Raw genomic sequence first — 23698 nt, forward strand, 5'->3', positions numbered from 1 at the left:
AGGGTCATATTTACAGGTAGCAGCAGTGTGCACGGGTGGCTCTGAGTCAGGGTACTCCCCCAAGGGTCAGACTGGAATTGGAACACAGGCGTTGAAGTTCCAGAGCCCAAGGTCTTGATCAGCCTGCTGCGCTGCTTGAGGGCCTGTCCTGGCACCCTCGGCACCTGCCCGCTGCAGATCCACCGCATGGGCCCTGCTGCAAAGAGGGTCATGGTCACCATGAGGCCAACAAGGGTTCTGGTAGACCCCACTTTGCAGGTGGGGAAACCGAGGCACGTGAGGCCGGGACTCAGAGGAACCCTGCCTGACAGCCTGGTCCGGAGGCTGTGACCCCCACCCATGAAGAGCTGCTTGCTCCTCTGCAGGGACGTGGATTTTCAAGGACATGGCTCCCTCCCCTCGGGGCTGAGCCCCAGGTTGGGTCTTCGGCCGGATACGGACGTCGCCGCTGACGCGCCGTCACCCTGCAGCCGCCGCGTGGACATCTTTCAGTGCATCCGGCCCTGAAGCCACACGGCGACAAGCGGCACCCGCGGCCGAAGACCCTGGCGCGTCTGGGTGAGACGGCTGCCTTTCCCCAGAAGCCGGCGCGCTGTCCTGAGGTCCCCCACTGACTGCTACGGAAGCCGCAGGACCGGAAAACCGGGCGGGGTCGCGCCCAGGACTTCCTCCAGGGACCCGTCCCTACGCCCCTGGAAGGTGACGGGGCGCGAGCCGGAACCCGGCGGCGGGGCTCGCGTTTCTGTACGGCGGGACCCAGAGCTGCACCGAGCGCGCCGGCGCCGCGGCCGACGGACCCAGTTGCCGTGGCAACTCAGCGGCCTGGCGGGCGAGCGGGCGATCTCGGTGAGTGGCAGCGTCTGGACGGGCGGGAGCGAGGCGTGTGGGGTCAGGGACGCCGAGACGAGGCGAGGAGACGGAATCAGCGCAGCGGGCAACGTGCGGAACTGCGTCCTGAGCCTGCCAGGCCTCCCCCTGCTCCCCTCGCTCTCTGCAGAGGCCTGCGTTTCCAAGTCCTGCGAGACAGGGGCTCCTGCGGGGCTGCTGGGTGCGGCCGGCGCCCCGCCCCGCGCGGCTCAGCCAGGTCGGGCTGGGACGCCCGTGAAACGGGGCGATAACAGCAGGTGGAGGGCCGGGACAGCGGCTGTCTGCCTAGTGGAGCCCCCGTGAGGCGCCGTCTGCCCGCCCGTCCTCCTCCGGGAGGCGCCGTCTGCCCGCCCGTCCTCTGTGTGCTGGCCCCGGGAGGCGCCGTCTGCCTGCCCAGTGGAGCCCCGGGGAGGCGCCGTCGGCCCGCCTAGCGGAGCCCTCCAGGAGGCGCCGTCTGCCTGCCCGTGTCTGTGTGCTGCCCAGGGCCCAGCGGAGCCCCCGGGTGGCGCGTCTTCCCGCCCGTCCTCTCCCGGGAGACGCTGTCTGTCCGCCCAGCGGAGCCCCTGGGAGGCGCCGTCGGCCCGACTAGCGGAGCCCTCCAGGAGGCGCCGTCTGCCGCCCGTCCTCTGTGTGCTGCCTCCAGGAGGTAAGCCCTGGACAGCCGGACACCGCTGTTGCAGCTTCCTGGACTGGTGAAGTGCCGCCTGGGGTGCAGCAGTCACCGCTCCCCTGAGGTGGGGGCTTAGTGCCCCAGTGCTGTGGGTTCCCTCCTGCTTGCACCCAGGGATCTGAAGGTGCACCATTGTCCCCTTTTCACATGCACACGGGGTCATTGGCCCTGGCCCCACAGCAGGAGATGAGGGGCTGTTCTAGGCAGGCTTATTGGTGGTGGTGATGTTAGGTGATGTGCAGTCGGCTCCCACTCACAACAACCTCAGGTACCACAGAATAAAATGCTGCCCGGTCCAGTGCCACCCTCATGATCCCCAGGGTACCCGAGTCCTTCGTGGCAGCCACCATGTCCAACTGGTTTCCCCCAATTATTTGAGACTTTGAAAAAGTTGCAAACAAATAGTACAAAGAATTTCCCAGCACCTTTCAAGTAGGTTCCTAAAGAGTAGTAACTTCTTACACAACACAGTTCATTTAGCAGAGATCTGGAAATCAACATTGGCACCAGGCTGTGTTTTAAATGTAGCCTCTCTGGTGACATCACTCTGACCCAGGATCTAGTGCAGGGCCGCTGGGCTGTGCTGGTGCTGGGGGTGGGGGTGGTTAGTTGCTGATGAGTTGGCTCTGAGTCACGGTGACCTCAGGTACAACAGAGGGAAGGACTGCTTGGCCCTGCGCCATGGTCACGGTGGCTGGTGTGTGTGAGTCCACTGTGGTGGCCTGTGGCCGCCATGGTTTCTCGGCTGTGTGTAATTGGCAGCTTCCTCTTGGGTTTTCTCTTTCCTGACCAGGCACACAGACTCTAACCGGACACTTTGTAGGACACACTGCAGTTGGCTTCCTCTGATGTAGTGTCATGATAAATTTCGACTTAGGCACTTTTGGTAAGAAAACCTCCAAAGTGCCGTCCTGTCTTTCTCCAGGGAGCCTGTCAGGAGGCCCGTGACACTGAAGGGTTCCGTTACTGGTGACCTTGAGTTTGATGATTTGCTAACAGTGGTGCCTGTGAGGTGTCTCCACATGATAAATGGCTGGATTGTGGGGGCACGTGAGACTGTGGAAACATCTCCTTTCTAACCACACGTCCTACCACTCCTTTTTCCATCATAATTGAATCTTGCCTGAAGCAATTCTTAAGGTGGTGTTGTTGTTGTTGTTATGTGCTGTTGAGTCAGACCAGCTCATAGAGACCCCATATCACTACGGAAGTAGATTGCCCAACCTTCCTTCTGAGGAGTGGCTGGTGGGTTTGAACCGCCAGCCTTCTGGTTAGGCACTACGCTACCAGAGCTCCTAATTCTTAGGGTAGGTTTATCCATTTCCATATTCCTTCTATGTTTGGTATTTGGAATTCTGCTGCAAGGAAGACCCTTCCCTTCTCCCCCATTTATCTGTTTATTCTTGTGTTTTGTATAGTGGTGTGTATTTTGTACGTTCATACATTTGTGTGTTACTGTGTGTATTTTGTGCATTGCTGTGTGTGTTAATCCATAGCTAATGGATTCTTATTTTACTCCATGGATTGTAAACTAGTGGTCCCATTTATTTTATTGCTTGCATCTTGCCGTATTTGACACTGGGGGCCCCTTGGAGTTGGCTTCTGGGTCCGTTTTTGGAGCGCTTCCTCACTTTCTAGCATGGCAGATGTTCCAGGCTCATCTTGCACTTTGCTTGAGTGGCCCTGCAGTCAGCTAACACCTCTGGTTCCTTTCAGTTGAAGATGGTGTTTAGGAAACAAGATCTGGGGATTGGGTGTGCTCATTCCTTTTGGGGTACGATTGCTTCTTGGGCTCCTCAGTGGACGGAGCAGGGAGGTATGTCTTTGTACATGCCACACACGCCATCTAGTCTAAACCTCTGGATGCGTGTATATGTGAATGCTGAATTTGTACTCATACCTTCCACTCTTATCCATTGCCGCAGGGTTTATGCTCTGTGACCTCGCCTTGTTTGCGATTCCGTCTCTAAGCTTGGCTCCCAGTGTCCTTGGTCTATTGACTTATTTGCTCAGTCTTTGCACATGCATAAAGTAGTTTCGGGACTGCCAATCTGTACTCCTGTGAGAAACAGACTTACTGCCTGGAGTCTGGTATTTGTGTTCTGTTACTTTTGTGTGTAGCCCGGGATACACTGTCAGCCATCCATGCCCACGAGTTGTGCATCCCACATCCGTGGAGCCAGCCAACCTCTGATCAGAAATATTTGGGAAAGCAAAGTGGTCACAGCAGTCCCTCCATGGCTGAGAGGGAGTGTGAAGTGCAGTTACATGGAGCACTCACCCCGAGTTAGGTACTGTAAGTCACCTAGAGGTGATTTAAAGTGTGGGGGAAGACGAGTGTGGGTTATATGCAAATACTACGCTGTCTTACATAAGGGACTTGCCTCTGCAGATTTTGGCATCCACAGGGTTCTTGGAACCAACCCTCCACGGACACCAAGGGGTGAGGATGATCCCTAAATGTCACTTTCCAAACCTACATCAGCACGTTACATTGTTTGTAGTGAAGTTCCGTCCACTTGTCCCTGCTTTTGTTCCAGATTGGGTCCTTAATGATTTTGAGTTTGTTCTTTCTTTCTTCTTTTTTTTTTTTGTTATGAATGACATTCATGTGGCTCTGTAACACAGGAGGCCTTCAGCTCTGAACTGCAAGACCGTTCAGGTTCTCTCCGTTTTATTCCTTATTTTACTTTTTTGGAGGGGTGGGGATTGGGCAAGTTTGATGTCAAGTAGAAATATACAGTACCCCCCCTCACTGGGTGCACACCCCCCTCACTGGGTGCACGCCCCCCTCACTGGGAACACTCGCCCCTCACTTCTAGGATGTGCCGGGGATGGCATTAAGGTTCATTTTCTGCTAATCTGTCTTATTTCAGGTTTTAAAGTGGGTGTGACGACTCTCCTGGCAGTCAGGGAAGAGTAGGGGATGATCGCTGGGAGTCACTGGCCCATCAGCTTGTCCCCTTTGAGCCCATTTGAAGAGTGGGTGCTCCTGGTTTAGCTCTTGTGGCTAGTGCTGGGGCCCCTGGGCACCAGTTGAGCCTGTGTGTGGGATGCAGAGCAGAGGAGCCACCCCGGGCATCCCTTCCTTCCCTGACTATCTTAGGGAGCAAGAAGGCAACCACATTCGTTACCCCAGCTAGAGGGTCCTCTGCACTGGCCATGTGCATTTGGAGGGTCCCCCTTCCGAGGAAGGTCTGACAGGAAGCTGCTGCTATGGATGTCTTTTTGCCCAGCCAGGGTGCCTAACATCTTGTTTCTAGGCATCTAGCGATTTTACTTGAAGTCAAACTTAGCCTTTACAAATTGCTGGATAAATAGCTGCATATGTGTTTGGGGCCTGCAGTACTCTCTCCATCACATGCTAATGAAATGCTTATTCTGAACAGTTGCTCCTGACCCTTAGTCAGCCAAGCAGAAGCATGGCCAGTTCCACGGTCACGGCTGCTGATGAGGGGGTCCGTGAGTTTGTCTCCGACGGACAGTTCTACCGTGATTACCTGGTAGCCTTGGCAATGGGTGGGCTTAGCTGCAGGAAGGGACAGAAATGTATTTAGGATTATTGCCGCAGCGTGTTTGCGAGGGAGTGGGCCCCACCAGGATGGGGTGGGGCAGTGCCCAAGGTAGAGCCTGCCATGCCTGGAATGCACTGTCTTCCCTCTCGATCATTTCCAAACACCGTTGGCTGTGTCATGGAGTGCCATCAGCGTCGCTGCATCGCACACATGGACACTGTTGAACGGGTGTTGCCCTGCTGTGCGTTCCCGACAAGAGCAAATAGAGTGGAACAGATGACACACGCGTGTGTGTGTTGGGCCTCTGCTGCCTGAGCTTCCTGTCCAGTCTCTCCAGTCGCTCTTGTCAGTGTGATCCCATGGAGGTGGATCTTCAGAGTTTTCTTTTTTTAACTTTTTGTTGTCATTTGGGTGGAAGTTTCCAGAGGCAGTTGGGGTTTGTAGATCCTTAGAAGAGCATACTGCTCACGGCAGGCCTTGTTTCCTCATTAATCATAATGATGGCCGGTTGAAGGAAGCCCCAGGGCATGTTCCTGGATCCCTTTGGCTCTCACCCTTTCCTCTCCAGGGACGCAGGCTGGAGCACTGCTTCCAGCTGTGCGCTTTCGGGTCCTGTCCTAAATCTGGCCGAGACGCAGAGGCTTCCGGGTGGTGACTGTCTGCTGAACCTCCTTCACCTCTTCCCCTGCTCTCTCTGGGCACCAGACCTCACCTAGCTCAGGGACAGCCTGCGCACTCGGGTCAGGTGTCGCGTGGGTATGTCCACTGCTGGTCCGTACTCCATGGACACCTTCCTGTCATCATCTTGAAACCAAGGGCTTGTTGGAGTGTTCGGAACTGATGGCGTTAGAGTGAGGCAGGATAGGCTGGCTGTGCTTTATCTGCTGATGAGACCTTTCTGTCCAGTGGGCCTCTGTGCTGCCGAGGGTGTTGGGAGCCATGTGCTCTGTGTGTTCGAGAACCCTGGCCTTCCCTTTTCCAGAGAACAACAATGTCAGGCCTCGCAGGTAAGCTCACATCATCTCCGTTAGTTGGGAAGCTCCGCCCTTCACAGATGAGCAATGAGGAGTGACCAAGGCACCACCTGTAGGGCAGCAGTGCCCGGTGGGTCTCTTGGAAGCCTGTGAGGGATCTCTTGCAGCTTCCAGCGCCTTCACGGCAGTCCTGCCTGAACAGCAGGGGCCGGCTGTGCCCAGACTGTGACTCTGGTATTTAAGCTGATTACCCTCAGCCTGGGGCTTTGGGATAATCCCGTGGTGAGCTTTGCAACCACAGGGCAGCTGTGGTGGGACGCAGAGCAGCACGTGCTCCTCGTGTACGGGGGACTGCCCTTCAGTCAGAACACAGCGGTTTCTCTCGGGTTGGCAGACTGAGTCATTCACCACACGTTAATCCAGCAGCCCCTCTGTGCCAGCGTGGACTCTGGTGGGACAATGTGGCCTGTCCAGTCAGGGCTCAGAGGCCTTTCTTCAGAGAGCAGCTGTAACACGCTGGCTGCTGGGAGCCCAGAGGGGCTGGGTGGACACAATGCCACCTAGCCCCTCTGGCGTGTGTCCTGATGGGAGCATGTCCTGAGCACGGCCTTGAGCAGGACAGCGTCTGGGCATGGTGCCTGACACAGTATCTCGAGATTTTTCAAATACAAGCCCAGACCATTTTCATGGTCTCTCTTATTCTCTTTCATTCTCTTATTGTGGTGGTTCAGTTTGTGTGTCAACTTGGCTGGGCCTAGCTGAGTGGCTGGGCAGCTGGTAATGGTATTCCCCATGATGGGACTGGTAATCAACTCCATGGTGGAATCTACTGTGAGCAGCTGAGTAGCTGCCTTAGGGAACGTGGTCTGCTTCCCATATATAAGGGGACGCCTTGGGGAATGTTCTCTAGCTTATGGCACCCTTGAACCCTGCATATAACGTTGTTCAGCAGCCTACCATACTCTGCTGACCTTGGGACTTTGAATGGAGAATGAATGGCCTGTCGTGTGGTTTGGTAACATCAGGACTGTGCCTATTTACTTGTCAACCTTGGGCTTGTCAGCCTCAGCAGCCAACAGCTGTCTGAGTGAAGAAAAGCCTCTAGTTCCAGTGGGCTGGGAGCAGGAGGCAGAGCTGAAGCCCAAGGTTGAGGGGTTTTCACCCAGCCCCTAGAGCCTGGCACTTTGAACTCAGACTTAAAGCCTCCAAACTGTTAGAGAATAAACTCCCATTTGTTCAAGCCATTCCATGTGTGGTATATTCCTGTCAGAGTGGCACTGGTAACAAGAACCCTTGCCCAGATGGTATAGTAAAGTAGTTTTGCCTCCTGGCTTGGTCTCCTTGCTGGGTTTGGATTAGGGACCTCAGGAGTGACATGGATTTTGTGGTTTTGAAGGACAGTGGTCCTGCTGATCGAGTGGCTGCTGGTTCAGCTTCCAGAGTTGATGTAGAAGGGGAGACAGACCTACTGTCTCTAGTTCTTGGATCCTGATCTGTCTCTGAGTGTTTGGTTATGTTGACCGGAGTGGAGGCACTGGAGGGTACTTGCAGGTGACACCTGGAGCAGGGTGATCACTGCCATGGTGAGCTCCCTGGGGCCCAGGTGCTGCACTCTGTGGGCCTCCTCACATTCCTGTCACACTGCTGTCACATGCACCTACCCCTCACATGCACGCAGCCCTGGCACACCCATCTGCCCCTCACACATGCAGCCCCTTGCACACGCCCACACCTCTGTACAAGTACATGCACCTCGTACACTACACGTCTCACGCACATGCCCCCACAAATGCACATCACCCCACACGTACATGCCTTTTGCACATGTACACCCCCCTCATACATGCACATGTTCCCTCGCACACCCGTGTGCCCACACACACAGTGCCCTGTGCAGACATACATACCCCTCATACATGCATGTGCACCTCACACATGCATGTGCCTCTCACACACCCACGTGCCCTCCACACATGCAGTGCCCCATGCACATATATGTTCCTCATGCACACACGTGCCCTTTGCACACCTACTTGCCCCTCATATACCCACATGCCCCCCCACAGTGCCCATTGCACACATACGTGCCTCTCGCACACGTACACACCTCGCTCATGCACCCCTCGCACATGTACATGCCTCTCGCACACGTACACATGAGCACTTTGGTGCTCAACCAGAAGTATCCCTGTAAACGCTGTGAACTGGCATGTCCTGGAAGAGCATGGAGACGTCTTTCCTTCTCACAGTGGGGCAGGCATTTTGAAGTCTCGGGGTGGGAGTGACGCACAGATGTCTTTGCCAGATCCCCGTTCCCATCCGCGCATCCCCTCTGGAAAAGTGCTCAGAGGAGAGGGCACCATTCAGGTCGCCTACCCAGGGAGGAAGGCCGGAATTGGCTCAAACCTGCCTGGCCTTGTGTGTGGCCCCCCCTTTCACAGCGTGCCTTCTGATGGACTGGGCACCATGCAACTGGGAAAGGGGTACGCTAAGCAGCTTGCATGTCAGAGCCGGCCCCGTTTGTGCAGCAATCTGACTGGGAGCGGACCGGAAGAGGCCAGGCATCTGCAGAACGTGTGCCCGGCTCGTGTGCCCAGTCCTCAGCTGAGCCCCTCAGACAGAGCAGGTGGGCCCGGGACCCTGCTCAGCAGTCACACAGGGTCACCCGAGAGTGAGCGAACGGCTGTGTGTGCGCATTTCCCAGCATTTTGTTTTATTGTGCTTTACAGAAGTGCTGGCCCACGACAGACTGGAGACTGAGGACACGCACATGCCAGTGGGCGGTGAGTCTCAGGACGGCTCCAGCTCTGGGTCTGGGGTAGGGTGCTGGGGCCACCTGGGCTCCAGCCCTCGCTCAACCGTTGGCAGCCAGTTTAGTCGTCTGCAGAGTGGAGATGGTTCCACGAGGCTGTGTTTAAGAACTAGTCGTAGGTGGTACGCGGAGTTTCTGTCTTTCTTCCATTGCTGTGTGCTGAGAGTGTGTCAGCTGAGGACAGGCAGAGGGGCCCTTGGCTGAGGGGTGGGCAGCCCCTGGGGTCTGGAGCTCAGCCTGTTGACCAGCTGGGTGTGTGGCAGGACTCAGGTTTGACCAGACCTGTTTTGGTTACTTCATGTGACTCTAACAGACACACCACAAATGAGTGGCTCTAACAAACAGGACTTTATTCTCTTACCATTTAGGAGGTGAGAAGTCCAAGCTCAAAGTGTCAGCTCTAGGGGCTGGGTGAAAGCCCCTTGACCTTGGTCTTGCTCCAGCAGCTTTCTATATACTAGAAGCAGAACACATCCCTAAGGCAGCTACTCAGCTGCCCCAGTAGACTGACTCCCCCGTGGAGTTGATTGCTAATCTCATCATGGGGAGTACTACATCCAGTTGCCCAGCCACTCAGAACCAGGCCCAGCCAAGTTGACACACGGCCTTAACTACCACAAGACCCCAGGGTGGCTGGCCCAGGGCGTCCCCCTGTGTCTGTGACAGGCTCTGATCTGGGGGCAGTGGAGGGACGTTGGAGCCCAGCCTGAGTCCGCACCTGCCCCATCTCTGCACAGCTGCCACGATGCTGCCCTCGGGGCGGGCCCTGGAGGAGCTGCTGGTCCACAAGGAGGAGGAGTGGCGGGCGTTGCAGGCCCACCGCGCCCAGCTGCAGGGCTCTGCTCTGCAGGACACGCAGCGCCAGCTGGAGGAGGCGCAGGGCCGGCTGCGACGTCTGCAGGAGGACTTCGTCTACAACCTGCAGGTGCTGGAGGAGCGGGACCGCGAGCTGGAGCGCTACGATGCCGCCTTCATCCAGGCCCGGCGTGCGGAGGAGGCCCGGCAGGCAGAGGCCAGCGAGCTCAAGATCGAGGCGGCCAAGCTGAGGCAGGCGCTGGCCCGCGAGGCCCGGCGGGTGGAGGAGCTGCAGGAGCAGCAGCAGCTGATGACGCGGGAACACCGCCGGGAGCTGGAGCGTGTGCACAGGTGAGCTGCAGGCGAGCTGCCCCCTGGCTGTGCTGGGCTGGGCGCTGGCCGCTGGCCGCGGGGCTCGTGGCCTCGTGTGCAGAGGCTTGTGAGGTCTGTGCACACGGCCCCGACCGTAGACTTACTGAGCAAACATGAACAAGCGTGGCTCTTGCTGGGTGTCAGTGTCGTGCGGAAGCCATGGGAGACTGATGGCAGTGTGTGGGCTTGTTTTCATTCACTTCACATCTGCAGTATTTTAATTAAACACATTCAGGCTCACTGTTACCTTCAGGAGGTGAAGAAACATTCATTCAGAACTAAATGGGCTGACCTCAGTCACATCGACCCACGGGCCCACACACTGGGACCTCGGGCACGTCAACAGGGACCCGCGTGCTGCGACCTCAGGCAGGCACGTCAACAGGGACCCGCGTGCTGTGACCTTGGGCATGTCTTTGAAACACATCTTTTAAACAGTTGCCGGGCACCTGCAATGTGCTGGCCCGCTGCTCACATGTCGGCTGCCCACTTACACGGAGGGGTTCAGACAGCAGCAGTTGGGTTTCTGCAGCCTTGCTTGGTGTGGATGCGTCTTACCTGCAGGAGCCAATGTCTCTCTGAATAACCTACAGGTGTAGTTTCTGAAGTCCCTGCAGCTGGCCTGGCCTGTCACAGAGCCGCCATCTTGGGGAAGCATGGGGTATGTTGCTTCAGTGTCTCTCCCAGTCCAGGTGGAACTCCCCAGGTCGTTTCTGTGCGAGCAGTGCTGCCGAGTAGGATTGTCCACACACACACACCACCCACGGGTGTGAAGGAGCCAGAGAGCTCACGTAGTGGGGAAAGGGTCCTGGTGCCCTTTTACCCTGACATTCAGTTGTCTCCAACTCACTATTGAAACGTGTGCTCTGATGGAGTTGTGGGTCAGGGAAGGGCATTCGACGTGGCTGTTGTTACCATACTCTGCAAACCTTTTGCCATCAAATTGATTCCGACTTATAGAGCCCCATCTTCCTGCCATGGAGCAGCTGGTGGGTTTGAACCACCAACCTTCCGGTTAGCAGTCACGTGGCTTAGGCACTGTGCCACCAGCGCTCCTTGTGCTGTCACAGTGCCTTCCATGACAATACAGGTTCCATTCCTTGTGGCCACAGTTGGAAGGCATTCAAAGCATCTTACAAAACGTGTTTTAAATTATTTTATGGGTGTCTCCTTGGGTTTTTGTCTCTCTGTCTCTGGTGTTACAGCTTGCTCTCCGTCTCCTGGGTCTAGGAGGTTCTCAGCATCCAAAGGACACACTCTGCTCCTGGCTCTTGATGGTAGTGAGGTCCCCTTTTCCAGTTCTAGGATTGGCTCCCGTTATGCCTAGTGGGATGGCAGAACTGACCAAACCCCTTGCTAGTGTTCCATACACCTTATTTGCGTGGTCCTGCTTTATTTGCATTATTATCAGGCTGACTTATCGCCTTGTTAGGGTTGCATAGTCCCGTTCAGTCATTCTGCAGGCACCCCGAGACCATGGCTAGGTAGCCGTGCGCTAGAACTCCCTGCAGTGCACTCAGCCACCTTCGTGCTACTACTGAGTCCATCCGGTTCACCTTGTGTTTCGGTTACTTATTTTCAGTTCTCAGGTTTTCCTCTGGCTCTGTGCTGTGTCTTCTTTTCCTTTGCTGAGATGTTCTTTTCCCCCATTTGTGTGAAGAGTGTACTGGGTCTCGTGCTGAAGCGTTTTTGTGATGGCTGCTTTAAAACCTTTGTCAGGTAATTCCAGCACCTGTGTCACCTCTTTGTTGTATCTGCTGACGTCTCTCCTCATGTGAGCTGAGGTTTTCCTGGCTCTGGGTCCTGAGTCTTGGGGTGGCACATGACTTGTTTATTGTAGTCAGGTCTGTGTTTGTTGTTGGGTGCAGTCGAGTCAGTTCTGACTCATAGTGACCCCACGTACAACAGAACGAAACACTGCCCGGTCCTAAATCAGCCTCACTGCTGCTGCTGTGTTTGAACCCATCAACACAGAGCAGTTTGAGAGAAATACAACAGTAAGGCTGAGTTTTCTAAGGTGGCTCTTAAGTCTGACTGGCCTTAAATGCACTGGTGACTTTACCTCCACTGGTAAAGAGGGTGCTGCTAATCCGTGATGTGAGGTACAGTGTTAATGTGGAAAATGGCACCACCAGTAGATCAAGTGTTGGCGAGAAGCGAGGCTCTGGTGACTGCATGTTTGATATTTCCTATGATTTTGTCAGAATGAGAAGTATAAAGAAGCTGGTTGGTTTGTCCTACTTACGCTAGACAAAGTGGTGAAAGAATGAGATGAGCTCAGGGTTTGAGAGTCACAGCTCAAGCTCCTCGTAAAAGCCAAAACCAAACTCATTGCCATCAAGTCAGCTCCGACTCATAGCAACCCTCTTTGGGCTTCCGAGGCAATAAATCTTTACGGAAGTAGATTGCCCAGTCTTCCTTCCAAGGAGTGGCTGGGGGTTTGAACTGCCAACCTTCTGGTTAGCAGTCAAATGCCTTAGGCACTATGCCACAAGAGTTCCTTTAAGCTCCTCATAAAAGACCCCAATGTTGCCATTCATGCCCTGAAAGAAAGCCTTGTCTGTTGGAGTAAGAAAGCTGATACTGCCAAAAAACAAACCCAGAGTCATATCGTAGGAGCGACAGAACGCCAACACCAACTGAATTCCCAGCCTTGAACAGTGTCTGAAGTTGAAGCAAGGGCATTGATTGGGAAGAAATGGGGTCCTGAAACTTGGGATGGACACATATGGGCAGATAGTCAGGAAACTGGGGACATCGAGCCCCTAAGTTCTATTGAATCACTCCTGCCAGTGGAACCAGCCCTCTTAACTCCATTCGATGAGGCTCACCCAGCTGTAAACTGATGAGTCTATATGAGATATCACCTAGGATGGCATCTGGGGTGTTATGTGGGCCATCACCTGAGGCGGATGGCTTACAAAGCATTACTGAGTGTTCCCACCACTCATGTTTACTTCTAGACCTATGGCTAGACTTAAGCCCCAGTGAGCCCCAAAGGTGAAGTGTGACCCAGGAAGAGGTACACGTCTTAGGCTAGTTCTCTAGAGAAGTAAAAACCAGTAAAGTGTGTGTGTGTGTGTGTGTGTGTGTAAATAAATAAATATACATTTATATATATGTATATACAGAAGCTCTGGTGACGTAGTGCCTAAGGCATTTGACTGCTAACCAGAAGGCTGGTGGTTCAAACCCAGCAGCCACTCCTCAGAAGAAAGATTGGGCAATCTACTTCCATAGTGATACTGCCTCAGAAACCCAAGGAGGGGTCGCTATGAGTGTTTATATGTATATACACACACAAATATATGCAGAGAGAGAGGGAGACGTTTATGTCAGGAAAATGGCTCCCACAGTTATGGAGGCCGGCAAGTCCCAAGTTCCTGCATCAAACATGAAGCCAGAGGCTGTTCCCCACTTCCACAGCTGCAGAGGCTGCCGGGCTAACGACTGGCAGGCGGCATAGCAGGCTGCTGACGTGGGTGGGTGATGAGTCCACGATCAGCAGGCAGAATGGCAGACTGTTGGCTCCTGGGATAGTTGTAGGAACGACATAGGAGGCAGACTGTGCCCCCAAGGCAACTGCCTTTCAACTGCTCAAAGCATGTACATCAACGCATCATGGCAACAACCACACAACTTCTTACACCGCTCAGAATCATGGTCCGGCCAAGTTGACGTCCAACCTTAACTATCACAGTGCACTACACCCCAAAAGAACTGCTTGATTCTTCTAGTTTGTACGACAGAGACCTGGAGCATGTGTGTGGGAACAGCTAATAAAGGTGTGCGTAGTGGTGCAAGGAGCATAGTGACGCATCAGTCTGAGTTTATTGATAAGGGCCCACTAAGCACAGACTCTACTCTGTTTCAGCTCGAGAGGTTGGAAAAGGATCTACTAGTTATTTGCTTGGTTCACTGAGGCAGGGATTAAGCAGTGGCCCACATGAATCGAGTGGAAGTGCCAGACCTGCCTTGGGATGCTGTAGAGGAGGGTTCCCAGGGCTCAGGGAAGCTGGCGCGTTAGAGTGCCTTTATCCGTTTAGACCCACAGACCCACCCAGGGAGTCCTCAGCAGACATGACTTTTACCGCCATGGTGGGGAACAAATTAATGAAGGGAGCCCCAGCCCCCTTGAAGGTGCTGTGATTGCTGTTTTGTGTAGACCAGATTTGATGGTGAAAACTGCCCTAATTGAATTAAGACAGCTAACTACAATGGTGCTGGTTGGACCCTGCAGTGATGGGGGCCAGTGTTGTAGTTGTTATTGTTAGGTGCTGTCGAGGCGTCTCAGACTCATAGCGACCCCACGCACAGCAGAACGAAACACTGCCCGGTCCCGCGCCAGCTCCATGATCCTTGCTGTACTTGAGCCCATCGCTGCAGCCACTGTGTCATTCCATCTTGTTGAGGGCCTTCCCCTCTTTGTCAACCCTCTACCTTACCAAGCATGATATCCCTCTCCAGGGAATGGTCCCTTCCTACAACATGACCAAAGTAGATGAGACAAAGTCTAGCCATTCTTGCTTCCAAGGAGCATTCCGTCTACAGACCACAACCCCTTGGATGATGGGGAGACCAGGTCCCCTTGAGTAAGAGCCCCACTACACTGGCAGAAATTTATCTTGTTAATCTTTTCCCAGCTTTTCCCAAGGGATCAACAGCCTTTCATAAGAGTGACTGTTTATTGGGGGAAAGGAAATAATCAGACTTACTGTGGGTTACTGGACACAGGCTCTGAATTGACACTATTCAGTAGACCCAAAATGTCACTGTGGACCACCAGTTAGAGCAGGGTCGAGAGTGGTTGTCAAGTTATTAATGGAGTTTTAGCTCAGGTCTGTCTCACCATGGGTCCCTGAACCTATCCTGTAGTGATATTTTTTGTTTTGTTTTTTTGAGCACCGCAAACATTTATTTTCAGCTGTTACTTCCTGTCCAAGTATCATACAGGAACTGGGAATTTTAATTAATGCTTGTCATTGGCAAACATGGTTGACTCCGTATGTGCTGTGGTTCACTTGCCACCAGCTGTTAGTCATCTGAGGTATAAATAGCCCAAGCACGGGACGCCGTCTCGAGCCCCAGCACAGAACCCTCCCTCGGCTTTAGAATCATTTGGACCAGACAGCAGTATGGCCTTCGCACAGAGTTCTGTTTCACAGAATGTGTTGTTATGTGACACATGACTGCACAGCCAGGGCCGGGCAAGCAGTAACGGGCTTACGAATCATCAGGGAAAATTCTGCTTAGTGAGGGGAGCAAACTTTTAACTATGTGCTGGCCTGTGAAAGCTGCCAAGGGAGGCTACAGAATTCCCAGCTTTGGACATATTCAAAGTTGAGTTCAACCCCAGGGATGGGTTTGCCCTAATGCTGGCCACAACAAAGTAAGTCACTACTGTTACCAGGTGGTTTCTAAGCAGGGTGTTACCCCGTTTCCACGTGCTTGCTCTTTTTCCGTTTACCTTCCTATTGTTGGTTCTGATTTTACAGCATTGTGATCTGAGAAGATGCTTTGCAGTATTTTGATGTTTTTAAATGTATTGAGGCTTTGTGGCCTGACATGCTCTGTTCTGGAGAATGTTCCATGTGTGCTGGAAAAGAATGTATGTTGGTGACGTGCTCTGTAGATGTCCATAAAGTCAAGTGAGTTGATTGCTTTGTTTAGTTCTTCTCTGTCCTTTTTGAGTTTCTTTCTGATTGTTCTATTGTTCTTTGAAAATGTTGCATTAAAGTCTCCTACTATTACTATGGAGTTGTCTATTTCTCTTTTCAATTCTGTTAAAGTCTGATTTATATATTGTGGGGCTCTTTCATTAGGTGCCTAAGTATTTATTATGGTTGTGTTCTCTTGTTCAGTTGATCCTTTGATCATTATATACTGTCCTTCCTTGTCTCTTATGGTCATTTTTGTCCTAAACTCTATTATTACCAGAAATTAATATTGCTACCCCTGCTTTTTAATAGGTTTTTATCTTTGTGTCTAAGGTGTGTCTCTTGTAGGTAGCATATGGATGGGCCATATTTTCTCATCCATTCTGCAATTCTGTCTTTTGATTGCTGCATTTAATCCATTTACATTTGGTATAAATATCAAGAAGTATGAATTTATTGCTGTAATTTTGTGTGTGTGTGTGTGTGTGATGGTGCCGATATCTTTATTCCATAAAATTTTCTGTGCTGAGCTCATTTTGTTTATGGATTTTTTTATCCTTTCCTTCACTGCCATTGTTTTAATGTTTACTAAATATATACGTGACTTTCTTCCTTTTTATTTAATGAGAAGGTTTATTAATTTTCTTCATTGTTAGTCTGAGTTTTGTTATTTTCTTCCCAAGTTTAAAATAGTCCATTCTGTATAAAAAAAAAAATGTCTTCTTCTCCATTTAGAAGTTCTGTAACTACACTATTTATTCCCTCTTTTTTGCTTAGTAGTTGTTGTCATTTACAGATTGATGTCTCTGGTTCCCAGTTTTCAGTTTTGTAGGTTACTTTGGATACATATATATCTGTGTTGGTTTCTAGGTGATATAATCATGTGTTTTAGTCTCAGGCTGTTGCCTGCTGTTGTTGGTTCTCTGTCCAAAAGGCTCCCATTAGCAGTTCTTGTAAGATTGGTCTGGTTTTTACAAATTCCCTTAAATTTCTGTTTATCTGGAAATGTCCTAATTCAGCTATCATAGTTGAGGGACAGTTTTGCAGGGTATATAATCTTTGGTTGGCAGTATTTTTCTTTCAGGGTTTTATTTATGTCATCTCTTTGCCTTCTCACCTGCATAGTTTTTGCTAAGAAATCTGGTCCAAATAAGAGTTTAGTTTTATTGGTTGCCCTTTGTAGGTAACTTTCCATTTTTCTCATGCTCCTTTCAGGATTCTTTCTTTGTCTTTGGTTTTGGAAAGTTTGATTATGATATATCTCAGTGATTTTATTTTGGGGTCTGTATTGTTTGGGGTTCGTTGAATTTCTTGAATGCATATTGCAGTGCAGTGAATTGTATAATATGGCCCTTCTAGCCACCATCCTCCATTGTGTGCTGTATTGTAAATCCTAGTCTCTATGCCTGTTGAGGGTGGGATGGATATCTAGTCCCACCTGGCTGGAGGGTGTGACTCAAGTTGCCACCCTTAGCTTCCGTGAGGGTATATATAGGACTGTTCTGGGAAAGTTCGCTCTCTTGCTCCAGTTCTGTGTTTGGTTTGTCCTCATCTCACCCCTGGACTTGAGACAGCAGCCATCATCTGATTCACCAATTTGGGTTCACCAACCCCTGCAACCACATGAGTTGGGGGAATCCTTCAGACCTACCCACACACTGGGGACTTGCCAGCCTGCCACCCTCCCAACCTCTGCCATCACCATGTGAGGTGTTTCCTTGGGAGTTTATGAGTTCTGTGAGATGTTACAGCAAAATACGGAACCCTAAGACAGGAGGGAGATTACTAAGGGGAGGAGAAGGAGTTGGTGTCAGAAATGATGGAGTGGTATGGTAGCTTGGAAAAGTTAGACACTTGGGACATCTTTAACCTCCTCCTCAAAGGGACTGGCCATGTGCTGATCTTTCAAAAAGAAATTATTGAAGCACGTATCTTCTTGTTTTTCCTCATGTTAGGGAAGTTCTTTTCCAAAAAAATCTTTGACAACTTATGTATGGTTTTGGAATTCTGATCACATGTTAGTTATTTTCCTGATGGTGTTCCATGTAAATCTTAGGTTTTCTTCTTCCCCCTGCCCTTTTTCTTTTTTTGGTTCTTTTTCTTTTTTTGGTTCCTTTTCTGATTGTTCCCTTAATAAAGTAGATTTGATTTCAGTCTCACTAATTCTGTCTTCCATTGATTCAGTTCTACTCCTTTGCCCTTTCAATGTGTTACATATTTCTAGTATTAATCTTCTGGATTTCTAATTGCTGTTTTTATATGGTTTCTAATTGCTCATTTATTTTGTCAGTTTGTTCTTGTTTTGTTTTCCTAAATGCTCTGGAATTTTGTCTGTGTTTTCCTTTGAGCTGTCTCTCAATCCATTGAAGATGTTGTTGTTAGGTGCCGTCGAGTTGTCTCCAACTCATAGCGACCCTTTGTACAGCAGAATGAAACACTACCCAGTCCTGTGCCACAATTCCTACTATATCTTGGCCCATCACTGCAGTCACTGTGTCAATCCATCTTGTTGAGGGCCTTCCCCTTTTTCGTTGACCCTCCACTTTACCAAGTATGACATCCTTCTCCAGAGGATGGTCCCTTCTGACAACATGACCAAAGTATGTAAGATGAAGTATGGCCATTCTCGCTTCCAAGGAGCATTCTGACTGCACTTCTTCCAGGACAGATCTGTTAGTTCTTTTAGCAGTCCACGGTACTTTCAGCATTCTTAGCCAACACCACAGTTCAAAAGCATCAACTCTTCTTTGATCTTCCTTATTCATTGTCAAGCTCTCACATCCATATGAGGCGATTGAAAATACCATGACGCATCTTAGTCTTCAAGGAGACATCTTTGTTCTTCAGTACTTGAAAGAGGTCTTTTGCTACAGATTTGCCCAATGCAACATGTCTTGATGTCTTGACTGCTGCTTCCATTGGAATTGATTGTAGAACCAAGCAATATGAAGTCTTTGATAGCTTCAGTCTTTTCTCCATCTATCATGATGTTGCTTATTGGTCCAGTTGTGAGGATTTTTGTTTACTTTATATTGAGGTGTCATCTGTATTGCAGACTGCAGTCTTTAATTTTTATTAAAGTAAGTCATCTTACTTTCAGCAAGCAAAGTTGTGCTGTCTGCATATTTCAGGTTGTTAATGAGCCTTCCTCCAATCCTGATGCCACATTCTTCTTCAAATAGTCCAGCTTCTCAGATTATTTAATCAGCATACAGATTGAATAAGTATGGTGAAAGGATACAACCCTGACACATTCCCTTCCTGGCCTTAAACCTTGCAGTATCCCCTCATTCTACTTGAATGACAGCCTCCTGGTCTATGTACAGGTTCCTCATGAGTGCAATTAAGTGTTCTGGAATCCCCATTCTTCTCAATGTTATCCACAGTTTGTTGTGATCCACACAATTGAATGCCTTTGCATAGTCAATAAAACACAAATAAACATCTTTCTGGTATTCTTTGCTTTGAGCCAAAATCCATCTGACATCAGCTATGATATCCTTCACACCACGTCCTCTTCTGAATCCAGCTTGCATTTCTGGAAGCTCTCTGTCAATATACTGCTGCGACCGTTTTTGAGTTATCTTCAGTAAGATTTTACTTGCGTGTGATATTAATGATATTGTTTGACAATTTCCACATTCTGTGGGATCACCTTTCTTTGGAATGAGTACAAATATGGATCTCTTCCAGTCAGTTGGCCAGGTAGCTGTCTTCCAAATCTCTTGGTATAGATGAGTTAGTGCCTCCAGTGGGGCATCCATTTGTTGAAACATCTCAATGGGTATTCTGTCAATTCTGGGAGCCTTGTTTTTTGCCAGTTCCTTCAGTGCAGCTTAGACTTCTTCCTTCAGTACCATTGGTTCCTGATCATATGCCACCTCCTGAAATGGATGATCATGTATCAATTCTTTTTGGTATATTGACTCTGTGTATTCCTTCCATCTTCTTTTGATGTTTCCTACATTATTCAACATATTGCCTGTGGTAGTTAAGGTTGTGTGTCCACTTGGCTGGCCTGGTTGAGTGGCTGGGCATCTGGATGTAGTATTCCCCATGATGAGACTGGTCATCAACTCTGTGGTGGAATCTACTGTGAGCAGGCTGCCTTAGGGATGTGGTCTGCTTCCTGTATGTAAGGAGATGTCTTGGGGAATGGTCTCTAGCTTATGGCACTCTTTAACCCTGCATGTAGCCATGTCATTGTTTAGCAGCCTGCCATGTTCTGCCTACCTTGGAACTTTTAATGGACTTGAATTAATGTTTGCCGTGTGGTTTGGTAACATCGGGACTGTGCCATTTTATCTGTTGACCTTGGGCTTGTTAGCCTCAGCAGCCATTAGCTGCCTGAGTGAAGAGATGCCTCTAGCTTCAGTGGGCCAGGAGCAAGAGGCAGAGCTGAAGCCCAAGGTCTAGGGGCTTTCACCCAGCTCCTAGAGCCTGGCACTTTGAACTTGGACTTAAAGCCTCCAAATTATAAGAATAAACTCCTGTTTGTTAAAACCATCCCATTTGTGGTATATTCTTGTCAGAGTGGCACTAGGTAACCGCAACATTGCCCACGGAATCTTTCAATATTGGAATTCAAGGCTTAAATTTTTTCTTCAATTCTCTCAGCTTGAGAAATGCTAAGTGTGTTCTTCTCTTCTGGTTTTCCAACTCCAGTTATTTGCACATTTCATTATAATAATTGACTTTGTCTTCTCGAACTGCTCTTTGAAATCTTCTGTTCAGCTCTTTATCCTGTCAATTTTTCCATCCGCATTAGCTACTCTCATTCAAGGGCAAGTTTCAGAGTCTCTTCTGATATCCATTTTGGTCTTTTCTTCCTTTCCTATGTTTTTAATGCTCTCTTGCTTTTTTCATGTATGATGTTCTTGATGTCATCCCACAGTTCCTCTGGTTTTCGGTCATTGGTGCTCGGTGCATCAAATCTTTTCTTTAGATGGTCTCTAAATCCAGGAGGGATATAATCAAGGTCATATTTCAGCTCTTGTGGACTTCTTTTAATTGTCCTCAGCTTCACCTTGAACTTGCATATGAGCAGTTGATGATCTGTTCCATATTCAGCTCCTGGCCTTGTGTTGGCTGAAGGTACTGAGTTTCTCCATTGCCTCTTTCCGTAGATGTAGTCAGTCTGATTCCTGTGTACTTCGTCTGACCAAGTCCACATGTATAGCCACCATTTGTGTTGTTGAAAAAAGATATTCACGATGAATAAGTCGTTGGTCTTGCAAAGTTCTGTCATGCAATCTCCAGCAACATTTCTATCACCAAGTCCATATTTTCCAACTACTGGTGATTCTTCTTTGTTTCCAGCTTTTGCATTCCAGTCATGTTCAGTCAATTTCAGACTGGAGAAGTTGGTAAAAAAACTTCAATTTCTTCATGTTTCATGGCTTTGTTGGTTGGTGCGTAAATTTAAATAATAGTAGTATTAACCGGTCTTCCTTGTTGTTGTTATATGCCATAGAGTCGGACCTGACTTATAGCGACCCCTCCTTGGGTTTCTGAGACAGTATCACTACAGAAGTAGATTGCCCAACCTTCCTTCTGAGGAGCGGCTGGTGGGTTTGAACCGCCAGCCTTCTGGTTAGGAGTCAAGTGCCTTAGGCACTATGCTACCAGAGCTCCTGGTCTTCCTTGTAGGTGTATGGGTATTGTCTTATCACTGATGGTGTTGTACTTCAGGACAGATGTTGAAACAGTCTTTGTGATGATGAATGTGACACCATCCCTCTTCAATTTGTCATTCCCGGCATAGTAGATCACATGGTTGTCTGATTCAGAATGGCCAAAACCAGTCCATTTCAGCTCACTAGTGCCTAGGATATTGATCTTTATTCATTCCATTTCATTTTTGACAACTTCCAATTTTCCTAGATTGATATTTTGTACATTCCACATTCTGATTATTAATGGATGTTTGGAGCTGTTTCTTCTTGAGATGTGCCACATCAGCAAATGGGGGTCCTGAAAGCTTTCCTATGCACATCATTAAGGCCGGCTCTACTCTGAGGAGGCAGCTCTTCTCCAGTCATATTTTGAGTGCTTTCAGACCTGAGGGGCCCACCTTCCAGCACTAGATCACACAGTGTTTCACTGCTGTTCATAAGGTTTGCACTGGCCGGTTCTTGGAGAAGTGGATGGCCCACTCCTTCTTCCAAGTCTGTCTTAGTCAAGAGGCTCTGCTGAAATGTGTCCACCATGTGTAACCCAGCTGGCATTTGAAACACCGGTGGTATAGCCTCCAGCCTCATAGCAATACTCAACCCACCACAGTGGGACAAACTGACAGGCAGCTTTGCTCCCCTAGCTGTTCTGCACTGCTCTGCTCATTTCTTGTCTCCTCCACCCTGCTCGCTTACCCAGCCTACCCCAGGGGCAAGCACCCACCTTCTACTCGTCCAGGACTGGCTATCTGCGGCCCAGGGGCGGCTCCATGCATGGCCAACACCCGCCCTCCACTGGTCCCATGGCTGGCTTACTGCAGCCTTATCTTGATGGGTAAGGAAGAAGTATTGATGACTCTAGACTCATTGGTAAGATCTTGTGAGGCTCTTTTTGTGAGTGGCCATCTGTTTTGAGGGTAGTGCTTGAGTCCAGGTCGGGGGTAGACAACCAGCTTCCTGATAATGCCCAGGTGAGAGTGAGGCCTCACCACACATCATTGCATTGCCACTGGTGGGGCACTGACGGAGGTATAAATGTGAGGGGAGTGATGTACTGTCTTGTTGCCACCAGGTGGGGGTGGAACTTCTGGAAAACCCACCAACACCGTCCTGCACCATCTCGGTGTGTCAGGTGTACCCCACAAATGTATGCTGTGGTGGCCGTTCACTGTATCTGTCCTCACTGCTGTGTTTCATCACCACAGTGACAAAAATGGTGAAATGGACCGCCATCGGGAACAGTATGAAAAGCTCAAGTGGAAACTGGAGAGGAGACTCCAGGAGTTCGATGGGGAGCTTGCGTTGCAGAAGCAGGTGCGTGCCTTGGAATCGAGTCCTATGTCAGGACTCCGCTGCCTGCCCTGTGACACCTACATTGTAAGGAGTGATAGAAAGATGGCCACTTTATTCACTGAACCTCTTACCTGGTCAGCAGAGGTCAAGGTACAGGGCAGATGTCCACGCTGGTAGGCGATTTAGAGGGAGCTGTGCTGGGCATCTGCAGTCCTCCTTGTGGGGCTCCTGGAGTGCTGTCTGTCCTCAGAAATGAGCATGCAGCATTTCCTGAGTTTAGGAAAACAATACACAGTACACACTAGAGTTACTTACTGTAGAAAAAGGATGGAAACTCAAATTGTCATAACTGGTTCTTTCAACAGAGCAATGATTAATTGTAAGTGTGTGTGCAGATTTGTCAATCCACAGGTGACTCTCAAACCTGCCACCAAGATTTGTCTTGTTGTTGTTGTTGTTGTTATGTGCCGTCGAGTTGGGCCCGACTCATAGTGACTCATAGTGATCCCCCCTTGGGTTTCTGAGGCGGTATCACTACGGAAGTAGATTGCCCACCCTTCCTTCCGAGGAGTGACTGGTGGGTTTGAACCGTCAGCCTTCTGGTTAGCAGTCAAGTGCCTTAGACACTATGCCACCTAGATTTGTCTTGGAGCCTTTGAAACAACCTGCATCCAAGAGAATCGCTCTGCTGGAAAGTTGGCTGAAAGATGGCTTCTGACTGGATTCCACGTTTGGTGATGCCGCATGTACGCAGGTGTAGACATGAAGGTGGTGCCGTGTGTGGATGGGTACAGACATGAGGATGGTGCTATTTCTTTGCAGGTGTAGATGTGAGGGCAGTGCTGTGTGTGTGGGTTTAGACATAAGGGCGGTACCGTGTGTGTGCTTGTGTAGGCATGAGCATGGTAATGTGTTTGCAAGTGCAGACATGAGGGCAGTACACGGGAGTAGACATGAGAGCAGTGTCACGTGTGCACAGGGGTAGACGTGAGGGCAGTGCTATTTCTCTGCAGGTGTAGACGTGAGGGTGGTGTCGTGTGTGCAGGGGTAGACGTGAGGGCAGTGCTATTT

General features: G+C 50.2%; 1 protein-coding gene across 1 annotated transcript in view; it reads left to right on the top strand.

Moving 5' to 3' along the window:
• Nucleotides 1-9583: 9583 nt before the first annotated feature.
• The window catches only part of CCDC57 (coiled-coil domain containing 57), a 75905-nt gene continuing 61790 nt past the window's right edge, over nucleotides 9584-23698 (top strand). Inside the window, exons 1-2 of the mRNA XM_042783568.1 lie at nucleotides 9584-9984; nucleotides 22540-22648. Of these exons, the coding sequence (XP_042639502.1) occupies nucleotides 9584-9984; nucleotides 22540-22648 (510 nt within the window). The remainder of the gene's footprint in view (nucleotides 9985-22539; nucleotides 22649-23698) is intronic.

Source organism: Orycteropus afer, unplaced genomic scaffold (assembly GCF_000298275.1).
Source record: "Orycteropus afer afer isolate SDZICR_OR568_19922 unplaced genomic scaffold, OryAfe1.0 scaffold00018, whole genome shotgun sequence".
NCBI classification, from domain to species: domain Eukaryota; kingdom Metazoa; phylum Chordata; class Mammalia; order Tubulidentata; family Orycteropodidae; genus Orycteropus; species Orycteropus afer.